Source organism: Pochonia chlamydosporia (assembly GCF_001653235.2).
Source record: "Pochonia chlamydosporia 170 chromosome Unknown PCv3seq00008, whole genome shotgun sequence".
NCBI classification, from domain to species: Eukaryota; Fungi; Ascomycota; class Sordariomycetes; order Hypocreales; family Clavicipitaceae; genus Pochonia; species Pochonia chlamydosporia.
Window position 1 is genome coordinate 701152 of NW_019154043.1, and position 19245 is coordinate 720396.

A 19245-nucleotide genomic window follows, 5' to 3' on the forward strand; every position below is an offset into this window, starting at 1 on the left:
CATTATCCAATAGCGGCAATGAGGCAACTATTCCGGCTTTTCCGGCAATGTTACCTGTCAAGTCGGTGACATTCCACCTGTGGACTTGGCACAAGTCGGTTAGTCGTTTACCAGGGACACGTCCAATTGGGGGCATTGCCACGCTGGTAGAGATTCTGACTTTAGTTGATGGTTGGAGATGAGAAACGCTATATACGACGATGTGAATACCTTGGAGGTTGCGCTGTTGCGGCAGTGACGGAGTATATGACCAGCGTTACTTAGAACAAAGGCTGGCAATTGACAGCTTCTAGGTATAATGAATCATGAGACTTGAGGGGGGGTTAAGGAAGTGTTTCTGTGTTTTGTGTCGATCGTCTGAAGTGAGCTTGTGTATGAAGACAGACGGACAATACATAGTGCACGAAGAGTTCTATTTTTAAGAACCCTTTCGTCTATACGTCTGATAAGCTTAATCTGTGATATTTAAATGAAGGACAGCTGGCTTTTATATGACTTGTGGGAAATTACATCATATCGTCTGGTCCCGCAGCCATATGCCAGGAAAGTGTACCACCTTCATTTGCCTCGAATGAACGCGAGGACAACCGTCATCTGGCTGCATAGGTCGATCGGTGTATTATATGCTCGCCAAGTCTCAGACCTGATGATCGTCGGCAGGGAACGCATCGAGACGAAGCTGGCAAAAGAGCGGAGATATCAGTCCGTTGGATGTACTATGACGACGAGCAAGATTACAGTGACTTGTACAGGGTGCTGTTATCATTAGTGGTGACGCTCAAGACTTCAATGTTCATTTTCCACGTTTCGAGCTCGCTGTTTGTCCAATATTGCGGCATTGATAAAGATACTTTGGGAACCGCTTCTGGCGTACGAAACATGCACTCTCATTTTGAGGAGTGGCAACTTGCTAATACTCGAAGTTTTATCATCACTAGGTAGCTGTGACATTTCTAAGGACGTACTGCACATTAACTTCATTCATACACACTTGCCCCTGGACGTATAAGGTCGCCAAGCGTGATCAATCACTTATCCATTAATAGGTCTTGTATCATTTTCAGTCACTTGCGGTACCGGTCATTCCACGCCATACGAGGAAACGCTGTGACACCCCCAACTACAGCATTGTGAAGCCACCCTTCCATGTACGCAAGCAAGTAGACGAATATCTGAACGGGAAAGCCCGAATGAATGCCCTTGATTCGGTGATGCTATTCGCCGGCAACTCGGCTTTTTGACATCAAATACTGCCGAGTCCTACGACGGCCGATGGTGCATGTCCGTTCTGCTTCTTTAAATCTAGGATGCATGCCTAGTCCAGTAGAAAATATGCGCGATAAACTCGGAATGTTATATATTTTGTGGGATATATGTCTAATGAGCCGTCACCTCCTTCCTTTTCCCCACTGGCCTGAATCTTCGTATCCAAGACGTCTAGGTTTGTCCTGCGCCGCCGCCAAGGTTGAACAACCATGATACTTGGAAAAGTATGAAAACGGCAACGAGAATCATTGATTCGGAATCACGCGGCGGATTTGTGTTTCTACCTTTGGCTTATTGATTCGAATACCACTCATAACCCATGAACAATACATTGTCGTCATACTGGGCGATGAACCACGGCAAAAATACACAAACACGGCGTACATCGACTACCCGTCCGAGAATGACAGCCACCATCTTCGAACCGAGCAGAGCAACCCAAAAACAGCGTTGCAGAGCATTGTCGATCTCGCGAGAGTGATGCAATGTGCCCTCCAATTCAATCCGTGTAAGCTGTCATTCGCCAAGTCTGATCGGAGTGTGACGGCTGCTGCCGGACTCTTCTCCGAACGAGTGATCCAATAGATTTATCGGTGGACGTTTCATCACCGCGATCGACTCCTGTCACAACTATGAAGCTGGAAGGGCTTCGTTTTCCACGCGCCAATAAGGCAGGGTTATTGGCCCTCCCAAAGGTTCAAAGCAGACCCTATTGTTTAATGTACCTGTTCGGAGGGTTGGAATAGGCTCCCACCTTACCCCCTTGCCAAGCTTGGCTACTCTGTGCAGATGATGGAATTGTGTCTGGTAGCACCTCTATGACATCATACTTCTTTTTGTCTTGTTCCTGCTCTTTGCTCCTTTACTTCTTTGTGGTCACATTTGGCAGCGAATTTGCCTCTCGCAAATTAATCAGCATGATATCACGCAAGTCGTTTAGCCCAGTACAATACAGCACCCGTGGCAATGCGCATCAAGTTAGCAAATCGTCTTGAGGAACTCCTGTACCGCATGGATCGCAGCTGTAATAGACCTGCTGCATAAACGGCAAAGTATCCCACCCTTGACCCGTCAACTACTGGACGAATGATGCATCTGAAGGGAGAAACCTAGCTGCATAAGCGCCCGAACTGCAGGATTGATGGTACAATCAAGGTATCGAGCAGACTTCCAAGAAGCTGGCAGCGCCTCCCCGGCACCCACAGAATTTACGATCGCTATGCATGTGACGAACTACGACCCGGTACTGGTGTAGAGGCACACGTCAACAAATGACTGACTGCCTTATGTTCCTGATATGGAAGGGTCCTGTTTCTTCTCTTGCCATCGGGAGGCGGTTGATCCGCAGCACTTGAGTAGAGCTCGATGATCAGCGACGAGTGTTGGAGATCTCCGCCTGAAGGCGTGACCCTTGACCCGTGAAGATTAGCCTCTTGACATAACTTTTAAAGCAGCCCAGTGTCCGTTCCTCTATATTGATACGAAAGGAAACCATTTTCCTCTTGGTTGGCGGCATGGTTACTGCAGCTTGGGCCGCATCATTTTGTCTTGGATGTGATAGCGAAACATTTGGAGCAGATTACTGCTCTGAACGGTGTCACCTTAAAGATAAAGAACGCGTTTCCAAGATAAAACTTGCCGATGATCTTCAAGAGAGCCGTTTTGAGTCACAATACCCAGTATCCAGTGCAGTAGACTCACTCTCAACACTATCTGCAACTCGACGGCGCAGTCACGAGTTGGGCTCAACTCAACTTAATGGCTTATGGGCAAACAACAGGTCGAACAACTCCCGAAAGAGTCTCTTTGATAGTAAGAGTGATGGCTGGGGCGAAAAAACTCGATTGAACGCAACATGTCCCCGGAGACAGATAAGCCGGGTTGTTGGTTCAGAAGAAACGACTTCGGTGCCCAGCGATGAATCGTCAGAGGCGCCACGAACTCGACACAGATTTATTAACGTTCCCCGGCGTGCAACGTATGATATGGGATCGACGACCGAATGGGATATATGGCGGCCGCGGCGGACGTCTCTAGCTGTTGAGGCCGAAGATATTATGGCACAGTTGCCTGGTTGGTACAGGGGGTCGGAGAGGCAGGTGTATGAAGCATGATGGGTTTCCTATATGATTAGCACTGACTTTGCAGATGTTTGGGAGGCAATTTGTTATTGACATACCCCATATGTATTTGTTTAGCTGTTCGTGGTTGGTCATATTTGAAGCAGAATGATGGTGCATTCTTCATGGCGGATTGTTCAGGTAGCTAGTTTGTAAGTATTCAGGAGAAATTGCATCCTAAAAGACGTGGCCGTGAAGTTCCAACATATTGTCGCCACTAATGGCTCTTGTATGGGAAAGATGACATCGTATTTGCTCAAGTCACAGCACAGCACAGCCATCTGTCTGTTCCTCCGGCCAAGCAGGACATTCTACAACTTCGCTATGCCGGCGTTGGTCGGCAACAGAAACCCATCTTCGACGGCCAAAATACAGACTCTCTACACATTTTCCAAGTATTCCATCGTTCAATGTACTGTATTTCTTCAATGTGAGCCTCTTCCAGTGCATTCCCCACGTAAAACAGCCCACAGCCCGTCCTGCACTGGAGCACAAAAACCGCATGCACCACTTACATACCGGCATCAAATCCTGACTTATATTATCCTTGTGAAAAATACTGTTAGTATTCCTCTCGACTCAATCGGGGTCCGGCAAGGCCCCGACGGGATGCTCGTTTTCATTCGGTAACTGTTGGTCGTCGAACCAACGTTGTTTTCACGTTTTTGCACTGCCATGATAACCTTACACGTAATACTATGCGTTGGCGTCAGTCGATATATTACCTTCTCTATACTAGTGCTCTTAAGGCAGAAGTGGCTTTCCATGCTACTTTCAACGTGTTGATCCTACTGAGGTGGTCCCGGGGCAGGGATATAGTGATAGCGTCGAGCAGTATCCATTGTTGGTCGTTGTTGGTGTCGTGTCAGCACGGCCAAGTCTTACGTCCCTAAGCGAGTCATTCTACAATTTGAGTCTTTTGGAATAAGGCAGGCCGCGAGCTTTCGTACTGACGCGATACAGACACGCTCAAAATGATACTCGTCAATCAAGGGATAACGGATGCCGGCAACCCAGACAAAGTTGTAATTAGCTGCACCAAGGGACTTGCAAACACGCTTCGAATTAGCCGCACATGACCGCAAAATCTCTTTGTGAACCATGCCTCAGTGCGCCGAACGGGTGCCCTGCATACGGTGTTCGGCTAAGACACGCCAAGAGTCTTTTGTGATAGCCCAGGGTGGGTGTGGTGTCTCTAGCAGGGAGTCAGGGACAAGGATGGCGTTACTCATGCCCTCTTCTAACCTCCATTATCGTGCTGACACGGATGGCTCTGTTGGTTCTTGGTTGGGAAATGTCTAAGTCTCCCTTTGTTAAAGAGATGGCAGTGAAACTTCTCCCCGCAGTTTCATGCTGAGCGTAATCGCGCTTATGCTTCGCTGATATTTTATTTATGCCAGTGCAGGACCGTTTTGCTAGAGAATCTGCGTAACCGGACCTTCATTGTATTTATGCTTCTGGCTTGGTTGTCCTTCTCTTACTTTCACCATGGCTAGCGCCTACGGCTCTCTACATACATGCAAACCGCCATCATCACAGGATGCAAAACCACCGGTTCTATACACGACCGAATCAGAACAAAATAGAAACAGGAGATCAGCATGGAAATTAATTAGAAATATTGTCATTGTTGCTCTAATGGTCATATGGGTAACGCATGGTACATATTCGTTCGCACCAACCTTTCGGAAGTGCAACACACACAAAACGAAGCAGGAGACTCATGCTGCGAATGCGCAAATACCGAATCGAATGCACTATGTCAAACTCCTCGACAACCCCGGATCAGTTAATGAGTTGTCTTTCCATTTCATGGAATATCTCTCCGTTTATGCAGCTTGGTATTATTGGCGCCCAGACACGATTTACTTACACACAAATGCTGTGCATGATACCATTTCGGGCGCAAGAGACGGATTTGCTGGGAAATGGGCAAAACTCATTCTTCAAATTCCCAATATTAAAATCCTACGAGTTACGGTACCTAGTGTTGCTGGCTACACGCTCTCACGGAACCTTCAAACCGAAGTTGTTGCCGCTGCGGCAGTTCGAGATCTCGGTGGCGTGTATTCAGCCTTTGATGTCCATGCACTGCAAGACATTCAGGCGTATCGCCATAGCGGCTTCCCCTCAGTTCTTGCTGCATCAGGCGATACGGGAGTCTCTCACGACTTCTTCATGTCGAAAAGGGATGCAATGCTGGTCACTGCCTGGGAGGACAGGCTAGAACAAGCCTATGCATTGGGAGCTGGTTCGATAGGGGAGACTATTTTACCAGGAGTTGTCGGTAGCATCATGAGAATTGCTCCACAAGAACTTCGACTCATGGACACGATGTCTTTTGTAACGGACCAGGACAATTCCACGATGTCGAACATGTTGTATCATGTGCCTGAGACAGGAGCAGAGGATTCGTCCAAGAAGCAGCCTGACTCTGGGAACCTCAAGCAGATTGAGTTTGAGTTTATTGATTGGTCGAATACTCATCTTGTACAACTGACAGATCCTCAAGACCGTAAATGGACGGGGAATAGGTCGGAGTACGTCACGCCTCGGCATATTCTCGATAGACGAAGCAATTTTGCTCGCGCTTTATATCCTATTGCCAAGATTTTACATGACAAGGGACTGTTGCAGTTGGATGAGGAGTTCTACTAATGGAAGCAGTAAATAGCAGGTAGTATAAGGTTGATTATAATCTATAACGCCCCAGGGCACTTTGTACACTATCAAGTGGATGCTTGTTCTGTTAAACAAGGTTCTTGGATTAAGGCGGTATTGATGTATATCCCAACTTGTTCCATCTTGTAAACGCCACTCACAACTTGGAAAATCTCTTGAACAAGCACGACTCGCGAGCACATCGCAGAGCTCCGCGCACCAACTGGGCACATTTCGAGATCAGCATCTTGCATCTTACTGTCCATGTCAATCTGATGATCATCGACTAGGCATCCAATATTGATAAACGGCCGATCAGCCCTATCTCTATTCGGCAGCTGCCGAGGATGTCAGCGCCAAGCCCCAAACCACCAGGAAGAATCAGCCCATCAGCACCAAAAATGTACAAACCAGCCAACAAAATAGCCCAATTGACGTCACTCGATCCTTCAAAACACCATGACGTTTAAATACTCAGGTCAACCCACTGCGCCACAGTTCGAAGTCGCAGATGCTCAAACGACTTGGGTATAAGGGTATCTAAGGTGCAACCGATCTTTGTTTCTGTTGATAAAGGCTTCGCAAGGTCAGAACTAACCCATATTTTGTTGATTGTGTAGCCTTTCCCCATCATCTCATCATGCGTGCTGCTTTACTACTCGCCATTCCCTTCGCCACTCTGGCTATGAGCCAGAACACAAGCGACCCGAACGCCTGCTGGCGCTCACAATATCCACACGGCACAAAATTCAACTCGACGGGATCAGCGCCCTTGACATTCTCACCATCTACCAACGACAAAGAGCCGTGGTATCTGAGTGTGGGATTCAACGACAGTCGTCCGGCAGGCGGAACTACCGAACCCTTGATCTCTGCCTTCGTCAGCGTCCCCGAGTCGTTTGTGGGAAGCAAAGAGGGCAATGAAACCAAGATTTGCGTGTATCGCTTTGCCGGCACAAACGCTACGTCTGATTTATCGTGCAAGCATGGGTTGAGCGATAAATGCGCTCAATCTTTACGTAGCACGGTGCCGCCGCCAGGCCAATCCTGCCCATCATTTCTCTTTCCAAATGACTGTACGGGAAGTGGCTTCATGTTTACCTGTATGTGTGTTCCTCAATTCACTCGCTTTTGCTGAGTTCAAGTTCATGGCTGCTTCGTTGATAACTAACTATGTGTAGCAAACCCACTCAACTTCACAAGCACCAACTGCTCAACATCGTCCGGGCTGGGTGGTGTCGATCTACCACGCTCTTATCGAACCTATCCAACAGGCGGTGGCTGGTTTGGCCGGAGGGATTCGCCAGGATCGTATGATGTTTACGACTTGGCTGTACAGAATCCTATCCCCATCTTAATTACCAGATCATCGGGAGATAGCCACTCCAGTAATATTGCCCTGATGTGCCTCGCTCCCAGCAATGTCACAGAAGGGAGTCGCGTGCCTGATAAGAACAGCTTTCCACCTTCAGCTGCAAATGGATTGAACATTGGGTCAGCATCTATGACAGCGTTGGTACTCTCTTTCGTCGCTGTACTGTTAATATAGAACCGGAACAGTTGGTATGATAGGCGTCCAAGTACCCTGGCGACATGCCCTAATTATTTCGGCATGCAGGCTGTCCGGAGTTTGGAAGCGGAATCCGGGGTTTCGGTGGATACACAGATGGTAAATTACGAAACGTCACGCGATAGGCTGTTTGGAAGCTAGATCTCATCAGAAAGTGCAATTGTGATGGAGGAGTCTTCGCCCCGAATTACACTCCCGGACTTAGCAGTTTAGTCCGCTACGCCCACACCAACGCAGTTCGCTGACACAATTTTTCTTATTGGTTCAATACAAGCCAAATGACCTAAATGGGAGACCCTAAAGTGCTGACGGATTTTTCTACTTGGATCTGGGCTTTTGGTACACATCCGGACTTGAGGTTGACAGTTGCGTACCCGCCTGACCTGAAAGGTATATAAAACGAGCATTCTAGAGGCTCCTTGGGCGATTTCTGTAGCAATAGGAACGAGATCTTTCTCAGTATACGCTTCCAGAATTACATCTACGAGTGATCCATGTATGCCCGCGCCATGAGCTTTGGTTCGCAATCCACGGCGACAGAAGTCGCAGTTGCCTTTGGGAAGTACATTCGAGGGAAGACAGGTATCAATTATCCATTTTCGTTCAACGATCCATATGTATTCTAATAAGTTCCTCAGTCCTCATGACAGGAGTCAGCCCCGAAAGCATCGGCGAAGCGACCGCGCACGCTATTGCTTCTCAGCAGCCTGCTCGACTCTTCCTAGCATCCCGCACGAGGTCAAACATTGATTCTGTCGCCAACAACATCCGAGCCAAGTTTCCAGCTACACCGCTGCATCCACTACTTCTAGACCTTTCCTCTCAAACTTCTGTTCGTCAAGCTGCCGCGGAATTCAATGCCTCAGCATCCAAGCTAGACATTCTTATCAACAACGCAGGGATCATGGCAGTTGCAGAGCGAACCCTATCAGTTGACGGAATTGAACTTCAATTCGCAACTAATCACATCGGACACTTTCTCTTTACAAATCTGATTCTAGACAAGATGCGTGTTGCAGCAAAAGAGAGCGAAATACGAGGTGCCACGAGAATAATTAATATCAGTAGCAATGGACATCGATTCTCTCCTGTGCGATTCAATGATTGGAACTTTGAGGGCAAAGATGTTCCCATTGAGCAGCAACCTGACGTGGAGAAGCTCATGGGACGAATTGGATCTATTAACTGGACAAATGGGTATGAAAAGTTTGTGGCATACGGGCAATCGAAGACCGCGAATATTTTGTTCTCACTGTATCTCAGAGAGAATCTTGGCAAAGGCGGCATTTTGTCATTCAGTGTGCATCCAGGGAGTAAGATCAGATTCCGGCTTCCCATGATCAGAACTGACGATGGCGCAGCAATTGGAACCAACCTGATTCGAAACATGTTTACGGACATCAAGAAGCAAGAGGCAGCTAAGCTTTCAATGAGGCCGGAGTCACTGGTCGGATCATACAAGAGCATCGATGGCGGAGCGTCAACGTCAATATTTGCGGCATTCGACCAGTGCGTGGATGGTACGCTAGGTTGTACATGAATAGATGATCTGATTTGCTGAACGTTCTCGCAGGCACAAGCAGCATATACCTTGAAGATTGTAGTGAAGCGACACCCGCACCTCACGCAAACGATGTTACACTTGCGCATAAGTTGTGGACTTTGAGTGAGACCCTAGTCGGCCAGGAATTCACGTTGTAGGCTCGATATAACGAGATCTAGTATATTTCAAGGACGTAGATGAAAAGGTCATATAGGTAGTTGCTTGTATTCTACAATTTTGCGGAAGCAGGAGTGGCTGCGTGTGTCAGCTTTCCATACTCCTAGAAAGTTCAGCTCAATAATTACCACGGTTGTGCTCATCGGAAACAGTTCGCGCAATATCGTCTTCCAACGAAACTTCTCTCGGTTCCCAGCCTAGCAACTTCCTCGCTCTCGTCGCCTGTCCCCTTGCATTTGTACCAAATAGAACCTTGCCATGGGGAAGGGCGGTATCATACTCGTCTTTTCGCAGTTCCTCGACCTCATCCGTAGATGTTAGTCCCTGCTGTTTGGCTACAGCGGCAACCTTGGCAGAGATGTCGGCAAAAGCCTATCTCGTTAGCTCAACATACAAACTGAAGTCGAGGTAGGAATACTTACCAATTCGCCAACTCCAGTGAGGTAGAGAGCATTCTGGCCCCAAAGACCCCCGTCATTACGACCAAGGGCAGCCGCCTCGGCAAGTCCAGCAAAAATCCTTCCAACATCTTTTACATGAACATTGCCCCAACGACTCTCCCCCGAGCCGATTTTGACTCCGTGTCCGCGCTTGATGGTTGCAGACGCTAGTGACGGTATTTGAATGCTGCGCTGATTGAGAGGGCCTTCTGCAAGTCCGTAGATAATTGGAGGGAACACTAATGCTGTCTTGATATCGGCTGTGTTCGATACAGTATCCAAAATATAATTGTCTACGGCTCGAGCTGGATGTTTTCGAATGACGGATTGGATGTCAGCTACGCCAGCGTAGTCGTCGAAGATGGTTTGCGAGGCGGATCCTGGGACGAAGGATGAAGAGGCAAGTTCTCCTGCAGCCAAAGCACTAGCCCCTGATACTTGAATCCAATATGCTATGGTGTCCGTTTGTGAGCTGTGAGTTCTTTATGGTTACTAGACCGAGACAAGCTTACCAGGTGAGTTGGACTGTTTGTTGGAGAGTCCTTGATGGATAGCTTTTACACTACTGAGATGGCCAGTGGCAGCCAAGTCTGCGTAAAGTTAACTCTTAGTCCCCGTTAAGCGCTTCTTTTGGGATTCACTGCCACTTACGCAAAACAATTGATGCATCAGTTGCTTCTTTTGTCAACAAGTCGCTGTTGTCAAGGTCCCCGATCACAGTACGAACACTCGGGAATGCCTTCTCAATAACTGAGGCTTTGGTTGGGTCTCTAACCAAAGCACTAATAGAGAATTTAATCTGACTGCGAGAAAGCTCACGCAGAACCTGGCCACCGATATAGCCAGATGCACCTGTTCTAATAGTTTCATGTTAGCCATTTGTGTGGCGCTACCCTGAAGAACCACTTACAAAAATACTTTGGCCATTGTTGTGGATTAGGACGGATTAAAACAAGCTATCAAGACGGAATAAACTGCTGCCAATCGCTTCCTGTAAAGACACATACATGATCTTCGTATTTATATGTTTGCGCCCAACGCGGCCGTTTCCTTGATACTTACCAAAGCAGAATGTTGGTCGACACATGTTACGTAGTTGCCATGTTTCTATTGGCCATCGGTCGGTCCGACCCCACAAAAACCGCGGAAAACTGCCTTTTCTGCAACAACTTCAGTAAGCAAAGGGATCATCTGGTTATGTTCACCTTCTACGACATCACACGTTGCCTGCGTCTCTGTAAAGTTGACAATGACAAATAGTGGCGTTCGTAAGCGAACCTTTACGGGTTGCATTACTTGCCGACAACGACGATCAAAATGTGATGAGAAACGACCAGTTTGCAGCTCATGTTCCACACTTGGGATCAAGTGCCAGGGATATGAGCCGAAGCTGGTTTGGGTGACCGATGGGAGGGAGTATTCGCAAGAGAGACAGAGTCATCGGGGAGCAGTTTATCGATATCCCTTGTTCTCTGGTATGTGACAAAGCATCATCTTATGATTGCATTTGCTAATTGTGTCTTAGAATCCCGTCGACAGGCTCTGGTGTCGAAGCTGACGAAGAGCCTGGGAAGGCAAAGCCTGACGAAAGCCATCAATGACGTGGATGAGTGGGATGGTCCTGATGAATCGGACAATGCAGACTCCTCACTAACTCGCGGCCCATTCAGTGTCTTTGCGATGAGTCAAGAGGCTTGCTCAAAGAATACACCATCATGCAGCTCTACTGTTGAGACCAGTTCATCAGAATCAGTTCAATCTCATGTCAACAAACCAGACGACAGTCACACTGCGGCAGATGTGCGATTATTGCCTAGTCATGATTGGAAGCTTTCATTCGATCAGGACCTTGAGGGATTGCTGGATGAACACATTGGTGGAACAAACGATACAGCATCGATGCTCACACTCTCTCCTCATAAAGCCTCGCTTGACTTCTACAACGCCGATTTTGCGTCAATGTTTCCGCCAGGTAGCCCAAAGCTATTCATGCAAGGACCTTCACCAGAACTATGGGATTACTATTCGTCTAACTTGAGCGTTCCATTCTCACCGTCCTCCCTGGCGCTGGACCAGGCGTCTGATGTCGATGGGCTACTTTCACAAATGGAACCACTCCTCCGCCACTACAAAGAACGGGTCCTAGAACCAGCTGCAGAGATACGGCAATGGAGAAGATCCCCTTGGCAAATTCTCTTTTGGCCATGCGCGCTAGAGACATACGGGGAGATGAAGCTGTGGAACACTGCACCGCATGCTCGGTCAGCCGTGCTGCACGCCATTCTGGCAAACAGCGCTTTCCATTTACACACCACTGAGCAGTCAGACGGCAAATGGCATGATTTCGGCATGAAGTATCAGAATAAAGCCAAAAAGTTGCTCTTTCAAGCATTGCAAGACGAGATCTTGGGCGTGGCCAAGGCGAAATACAAGGAACTTCTCATGGCAATATTAAGCGTTGCCATGGTCTCAGTAAGCTGAATTTAAATACTATACTTCCTGGGCGTACGCTAACATACTCAAGTTGTTCGCCAAACCCGAAGCCTTCAAGGGATATCTTCTGGCTGCGGAATACGTCATTCGACACCGTGGACTGAACAAGCAGCATTCCGTGAAAGCAAGGACCCTCCAGCACATGTATACTCACCTGCGCATCTTGACTGAAGGCACATGCACTTTTGCAGACTGTGTCAACGAGTTCGCTGGCTTGAACCACAACGCAGTAGCCCCGGCAGTACTTCCAAAGTTCGAGATTGTTGACAATTTGCACACAAACCAGCTCAATCCAAGTGCAAGCGGACCTAGTCATGATATCCACTTCAGAGCACAGAGACAACATGAAGATATCCTCTACTCATCCATATACGGAGTACCCGAATCCCTCATGGGCCTCTTATCACGAATAGTAGCATGCGCCAACGAGAAAGACAAGGCCACGACAGGCTCGTCAGAAAATGTGGCCATTTCACCGTCCCTGCAGAAACACCTCCAAACGCTTGAACTTGAAATGTGGTCATGGAATGTTCCAATAGGACCTGTGAGACCTCATTCCGGAGAACACACCCTGTACACCTTTGAGGAAAGAAACAGCACTGTCGATACAACCCTATCGCGTGCCATGCATCAAGCCGTCATCATCTACTTCTACAGAAGAGTATACGACACCGACGCAATGGTCCTTCAGGAGCAAGTCAGAAAATGCCTCGACGACTTGGAACCTTGTATGGGCCAGAAAGCCGGCGACCAGGACTTTGCAACTTCCATTGCTTGGGCGACGTACATTGCGGCTTGTGGTGCGGTTACGCCTGATTTGCGACAACGGGCGCTGGGGTACTTGGACAAGATTGATAGTCATGGCGTCATGTTGACTCCGAAACCTGTCGCGCAGATTTCTAGGTTTTGGCAGCGCAGGTTGGAAAGGGGGCTGTTTTCTCCGGGTGAGCACGGTATTCCAGTGGGCACAGCTGCCTGATAACCGGACTAGCCTTGACATAAAATTCCAAGCTTTTATGTATGTTCAATCTATGACATGGTCTATATGTGAAATTATAACATCCAAAAGCAGTGTCCTTGCAAACGCCTTTATATGCACGTGGATATCGTCGTCATCATAGCTCTAATCACCACCTTCCTCAAGCTCGTCAATATCATCCTTGTCAATGAGCTCGCTATCTGCAGCTGGAAAGTTGGAGAAAAGCAACACTCCCATGCCAATAACCGCAATGGCCTGCCAATGTTAGACTTTAGACTTTCCAGTAACACGAAATGGAGTATAACGTACCGCATTACAAAAGAAGGTGAGATAAGCGTGTCCAATCTCAGCAAAAGCAGCAAACACAAACCCAAACAAGCCCTGTGTAGCCAATCTTGCCACATTTTCCACCAGAGTCACCGCGTTAAGCGCATCAGCCCGCTGCGAGTCGGTGCACATTTCCGTGATGACGCCTTTCGCGGCCGGCGCGGACCCAGAGCCAAAAGGAAGCAAAAAGGCAGCTTGGATAACTCAGTACAAAACAAAGTCTTCTGGATACGGGGGAGAACTTACCAAGGTATATGTGCCAGCGCTGAGTGGCGAAAGCCGCAACTGTAGTCAGCGCCCCGTCCACGACAAGGCTCCATCGCAAGAAGATGAGGTCGAATTTTGAAGCTTCGCGGTCGTTTTCAACCTTGGACAACTGTACCGGCTCCTCATCTGCCTGCTGGCCGACTGTTGCATCAAATTCGCCAGGGTTGGTGGGAATGTAGCCCGGTTGAGTTGCAGCATTCCCATTCTGCGCGGATGTGTGAGAATCTCTGGCGCCTTTTCGTGTTATCCATCGCCGCCCCCAGGAGATGATGGGAGGGAACATAAAGAGAAGGAAAATGCTTCTCATGAATGCAAACTCAGCCATGAGCCAGCCATTATCCGCTTGGTTGAAGCTGAATTCAGCGGTGGCATACATCTGGATGAGAAGTGGCGCATATCCAGTTGCAAGCTAGCAAATTAGTATTCGAAGTCATGCTGAATAAAAGAGGATTGAACGTACCACGCCAAGGAATATACCGGCACACAGGAAAATAACGCCAAAATGCTTCGTGATCGTGCCGTTGCTGCGCCGCAGACGCTGGGGAATCATGATTCGAAGCGGCGCGAGGAACCCGCCCGCTTGTTTCTGACCAGGTTTCGATGCACTGGACATTGATTCGGGCGAAATGTAGGGCAAGAAAAAGTAGGCATATGCACAGGAGACGAGGAACGACACGAAAGCGACGTCGAAAGGCGCTCGGATGTCAATTGCATCGCCAATCATTCCTCCGGCTGTAGATGGTTAGTTGGGCCGATATTCATGCATGGATGGTCACAACGCACTTAAATATCCGATGCCTTGTCCAAGCATAATTGCTCCTTGTAACATGCCGAACACGGCTGTTCTTCTCATGGGCTCGACAACCTCGCCGGCGATGATGTTTACCACAAGGCTGTGCAGAGTCAGTGTATGCCTTTGTATTTACATTACACCAGCTTGAGCAATGACTTACATGTAGCCTGCTGGCCCTCCGAGAATAGTAATCAATTGAGTTGCCTGAATAATCATCATGCCTGTCCTCCTCCCCGCTATTACGCCAAGGATCTGAGTGAGGACGCGAATGGCCGGAATAAAGGTCTGCATCATGAGTGCCAGTCTTGGGCCAAACTTCTTGGATACCCAACCCGTAATAAAGAGGTTAAACGTCCCTACCGAGTCGAATTAATAACCTTTGCAAGCAAGCCGGGTTGTTAATCCTACCACAAAAAGTTGTGCTCATGCCCAGAATACTGAACTGTGTGGCTGTTCCCGCCGCAATCTCATTCCGGCTGCATCGATCTCCAGGTCCTTCGAATGGGGGATGAGTATCGTAAAAGACATCGCACTCCATGAGATGGAATACATAAAAGAGCCTATGGTTCAATGTTGAGTCAACACTCGTGTCGCCTACCGGGATAGAATTGTTCACTCACGGTACTTGAGTATAACTGAACGACAGAGTAATCAGAAATCCAGCAAACAGAATCCGATTCTCCACATTGAATAGCCGTTGCACCCATGAGGATTTGGTGGCGACTCCGCTGCTGCTCCTCTCACGAGCAATGAGCGGTGTTGTTTCGTCGGTCGTCATGACTGGCAACTCGACATTGAAAGCAGGGGTATCATCAACGACAAGAACAAGACTACAAGAACACAAGTCAAAGCTTTTGACGAGCGGAAATATCTCGATGGAGGTTGAGTTGATGAGGAAGCGGACGGGTTCGATTAACCCGCGGAGCGAAGGAAGAGGACTGATCACGGCCCCATAATTCGCAATTCCCCGCGGGACCGGGACCGACGTCGGATGTGAATGTTCAAAGGTTAGTTGCTTTCAGTGGATACTACGGCAACTTGTTCCGCTGTGGTTGTGTGGTGGAGGGTTGCCGGGGATAGTAGCTGGGAATAGGTTGAAACGACGAAAAACACGAAACATGTTAAACGACTCTATCAAAGTTCTCATCCTATCATTTTGCTTCATCTTTGCCTCTAATTGGAACGCCATGTTGTTGGTCAAATGTGCGAAAACAGGGAGGTTAATGACTGACTGGGCAAGAAAACCCATCATACTCGAGCCAAATTGCTAAACTTATTATGTGCTTGTTAACCCTACAAACAAGTCTTTCCTGCTGTCAAAACGACTGATATACGAACAACACGCCGCATCATCAATTCAATCTCAAAAGGTAACTCTGTCTACCTGCTGCCAACTAAGCGACTATATACAGATAACCGCTAAAAAGGGAAGATAGTCCATGCAAAAAAGCCCTACACAGCAGGCTAAAAGCGCATGGCTTCCAGTCTCTCTGACGTCGTCTTAAACATGCTCAGAATACCAGCCTGCTCAAACGTCTCCTCGTGCAACACCATGCCTGAGATGGCTTTTGCCAATGTAAAAATCATGGCCATACCACCACCATTAAATCCAGCCAAGATCCACTGATTATCTGAGCCCGGAACAAGCCCAGCATGCGGCAACGCATCTTTTGTACTTCCCATAACTGCTATGCGTCAGCAAACAGTCACCTCATATCCGATTACACACTTACTGCCCGTCCAAGTCATGCCAACCCTCGCCTCACTCTTCTCCCATCCCCTGAAATACGTCTCCATCGTCTTATCAAAGTCCAACCTTACAGCAGGGCTAATAAGTCGTGAATCGTCCACAGTATCCCACCAGCTGCTATTACGATCATCCGAACCCTTGCGAAAGTTGCGACCACCTCCGCCTAATACAACCGTCCCATCAGGCCGTGGATTCAAGTAATCGACCGAAGTACCGTCGTAAAACAAGTTGTAAGTCGTAACTGGGTGGAATCCATGGTGCGGGCCCCAATTCGGAACCAGGTGCGCCGCTTGTCCTCGCACAGGAACAATCACGTTGTGAAACTGGGGCAGTACCCCGGCCGAATAGCCGTTCGTTGCGAAGACAACCTTTTTGGCAGTGCAGATGCCTCTGCTAGTTACCAATTTAGTGGCACTGGTTGAGATGTTCTCGATACTGTGGACGGGAGTCTCAGTGTACAAACTGCCGCCGTGGTGTATTATACGATCCAATAAACCCATGACGAACTTATATGGCCAGAACGACAAAGCTGGGACGCTGACGGCTCCATGTGCCCCCTTTGTTCCAGTGATCTAGACATGAGATATAAGTCAGAGACTGCAAATAGGCACTGCGGCAACTCAAACACTCACCCTGTCAAGGTTCGGGCCGTCTAACCACTGAATCTCTGTCGTCCACTCCAGCCCCTTTTTCTGCTGCTCAAAGAGCCAGTTCTTGATTGTTTCCGCGTGATTTTTCTCAAAAAAGACATCGTATGAGCGCGTTACGAGCATGTCACAGTCGATGCCCTCATCGTCGACTGCTTTTTTGACCTCACGACGCTGGGTGGCTACCCACTCGAAGAGCTCAAGGGCCTTATCACTTCCTAACTGTTCTTGGAAGCGCTTTAGCGAAGGCACACCAATCTTTATATGACCACCTGTGAAACATTAGCATGCAACTAGCTACAGCATGTGAACCCGACGTACCATTTCGTCCAGTTGCCCCTGAACAAGCCTGTCGAGCTTCAAACAACGCAATCTTGGGGGCTTTTACATCCCCAGAGCGTTTCAATATGTGATACGCGGTGGCTACACCAGCGAGACCAGTGCCTACAATGGCAATGTCGATTTCCCGAGGGACAGTCTCGGATGATCGATAGCTTGCCAGATGATGCGGCTGGGATAGCCAGTGAGATTGAGTCGGGTTCTCGACAGGAAAGATTTGGCTGGGCTGAGGCATGGTTGCGAAGATCGTACAATGTCGAGATATTTGAGATGATGTTGTTGATGAAAGGTATCGTTGCCAATTGGGAGGAACTTGAGGAGTATTCGGGAGACATACCCGACTCGCCTACGTAATTCCATCATTCATACTTCGCGTCCAACAACTTTTACACTACACTCCATTCGATAATGCAGTCACCACCATTCACAGCAATGTAAGCTGCATAATTGTAAGCCACAAAGGGAAATTCCCTTCAGTCACTCTTTATTCGTCTCTACCAACACATTTGCCATACCCCAACTACTCTGATACCAGAGCACCTACACCTTCGAGCATCTTGCACAACACAAAGTTGTTTCATTCTCACAACACAACCCATCACGCATACGCATTAATACCCCTCTGCAACGCCTCCGTAATAATCTGAATATCCCTCTTCGCAATCTCAACCTTATCCTTCGGCGCATCACTCGGCACCCTCGCCATAATATTATCCGCCACACGCAGCTGCAGCGCCTAAACACCTTGAGACTCAAATGAATCGCCAGCTTCAGCCCCGCCTCCTCATACAAAGCCTTCTTGGCGATAAACGTGTCCACCGCAATGGGATTGTCCACCGCCAGCGTCTTGTTCACATGCTCCGTCAGACGGAGCAGGTCCTCCACAGGCAAGGGCTTAGGCATGCGTGATGAGTGGACGCCCGCGTTGGCGGTAGCGACGGCCGCTTGCAGGGCGAGCGGGATCTGAGGCACCAGCCAGATGAGGCCGCCTGTGTAGGATTTTGCTTTGGCGGTGAGTTTCTTGACGTTGGTGTCGATGGTGGTGATGTCGGCGTAGTAGAGGTCTGTGTTGTTGGGGGGAGGGGCGGCCGTGGCTACGGAGGAGAGGGCGAGGTAGGATAGGATGAGCTTGGCGGAGACCATTTTTGCGGTTGTTTGTAAGTTTTTGAGATTGTAGAAGTGGTGGTGTTGGGATGGTTTGTCTGTAGTTGAGATGATGGGAGAGACACGATATATATATTCTTCGAGTTGACGACATGGCGCCGTCTTACTCAGTCAAGTCATGTTGGAGTACATGAACTGTTGAACAAAGCAGTGGATCTTGTACCCAAGGATTGATACACAACATTCGTGTTGAGTCTCTGCTTGAGACATGTCAAACAAGTTTAAACTGGCGTACTACCTACCTCTATCGTTGGAACTTTCGCGAACATTGTACAACCTCGTGTACGTTTCTAGCTCGCCATCTCGAAACACTTTCTTTCTCATCATTCTGAGTTGCCTCCAAGATACGTCGCATGCTGCAACACGAATGTAACATCAGGTTCATCATGACCACCAAGTAGGTGCATTAAAGTCGTAGATCCTTCAGAGGATTCATGATCACTTGTACAACTGGCTCGGTTTCCTCGATTGAGTCAACTGGAGGACACATTCTTGGCTTGTGCAAGGAACAGTTTACAGGATTATTCGGAAACGGAGACGAGCCTGAAATTGATATACTGGCAAAGACTTTGCCAGGTGACGCCAAGAATATGGATTGATCAGACTAGGGAGTCTGCAGCAACTTGACAAGCTTATTGGTACTCACGAGTGGGACAACAAGATACGTGAGATGCTCGTCTCGCCGAGATGATGGAACCTCGTGTAGAGT

The 19245-nt window shown here is 48.4% G+C and overlaps 9 protein-coding genes across 9 annotated transcripts; 5 read left to right on the forward strand and 4 right to left on the reverse strand.

Moving 5' to 3' along the window:
* Positions 1-2780: 2780 nt before the first annotated feature.
* Positions 2781-3380, forward strand: VFPPC_18203 (hypothetical protein; the record flags this gene model as incomplete). The annotated part of the gene is made up of 1 exon (XM_022429853.1): positions 2781-3380. The coding sequence occupies one exon, from the start codon at positions 2781-2783 to the stop codon at positions 3378-3380; it is 600 nt and encodes a 199-aa protein (XP_022285130.1).
* Positions 3381-3617: 237 nt separating this feature from the next.
* VFPPC_16743 (hypothetical protein) lies at positions 3618-4016 on the forward strand (the record flags this gene model as incomplete). The annotated part of the gene is made up of 1 exon (XM_018294496.1): positions 3618-4016. The coding sequence occupies one exon, from the start codon at positions 3618-3620 to the stop codon at positions 4014-4016; it is 399 nt and encodes a 132-aa protein (XP_018138455.1).
* An 858-nt stretch (positions 4017-4874) lies between these two features.
* On the forward strand, positions 4875-6044 carry VFPPC_06701 (glycosyl transferase; the record flags this gene model as incomplete). The annotated part of the gene is made up of 1 exon (XM_018285693.1): positions 4875-6044. One exon carries the CDS (start codon positions 4875-4877, stop codon positions 6042-6044), a length of 1170 nt encoding a protein of 389 aa, XP_018138454.1.
* Positions 6045-8126: 2082 nt separating this feature from the next.
* On the forward strand, positions 8127-9318 carry VFPPC_06699 (oxidoreductase-like protein; the record flags this gene model as incomplete). Its single annotated transcript, XM_022428524.1, has 4 exons — positions 8127-8199; positions 8256-8930; positions 8979-9137; positions 9191-9318. 4 exons carry the CDS (start codon positions 8127-8129, stop codon positions 9316-9318), a joined length of 1035 nt encoding a protein of 344 aa, XP_022284082.1.
* Positions 9319-9389: 71 nt separating this feature from the next.
* On the reverse strand, positions 9390-10704 carry VFPPC_06698 (NAD dependent epimerase/dehydratase family protein; the record flags this gene model as incomplete). Its single annotated transcript, XM_018285691.1, has 6 exons — positions 9390-9415; positions 9466-9709; positions 9760-10229; positions 10290-10367; positions 10429-10634; positions 10688-10704. The coding sequence occupies 6 exons, from the start codon at positions 10702-10704 to the stop codon at positions 9390-9392; spliced, it is 1041 nt and encodes a 346-aa protein (XP_018138452.1).
* Positions 10705-11026: 322 nt separating this feature from the next.
* VFPPC_06697 (Zn(II)2Cys6 transcription factor) lies at positions 11027-13249 on the forward strand (the record flags this gene model as incomplete). The annotated part of the gene is made up of 3 exons (XM_018285690.1): positions 11027-11252; positions 11303-12249; positions 12302-13249. 3 exons carry the CDS (start codon positions 11027-11029, stop codon positions 13247-13249), a joined length of 2121 nt encoding a protein of 706 aa, XP_018138451.1.
* A 144-nt stretch (positions 13250-13393) lies between these two features.
* VFPPC_06696 (major facilitator superfamily transporter) lies at positions 13394-15414 on the reverse strand (the record flags this gene model as incomplete). Its single annotated transcript, XM_018285689.1, has 8 exons — positions 13394-13504; positions 13559-13770; positions 13823-14252; positions 14304-14575; positions 14627-14736; positions 14797-14992; positions 15045-15196; positions 15257-15414. 8 exons carry the CDS (start codon positions 15412-15414, stop codon positions 13394-13396), a joined length of 1641 nt encoding a protein of 546 aa, XP_018138450.1.
* Positions 15415-16100: 686 nt separating this feature from the next.
* Positions 16101-17607, reverse strand: VFPPC_16742 (FAD dependent oxidoreductase; the record flags this gene model as incomplete). The annotated part of the gene is made up of 4 exons (XM_018294495.1): positions 16101-16321; positions 16370-16958; positions 17019-17305; positions 17355-17607. The coding sequence occupies 4 exons, from the start codon at positions 17605-17607 to the stop codon at positions 16101-16103; spliced, it is 1350 nt and encodes a 449-aa protein (XP_018138449.1).
* A 305-nt stretch (positions 17608-17912) lies between these two features.
* On the reverse strand, positions 17913-18515 carry VFPPC_06695 (hydrophobic surface binding protein A domain-containing protein; the record flags this gene model as incomplete). The annotated part of the gene is made up of 1 exon (XM_018285688.1): positions 17913-18515. One exon carries the CDS (start codon positions 18513-18515, stop codon positions 17913-17915), a length of 603 nt encoding a protein of 200 aa, XP_018138448.1.
* Between the last annotated feature and the right edge of the window lie 730 nt (positions 18516-19245).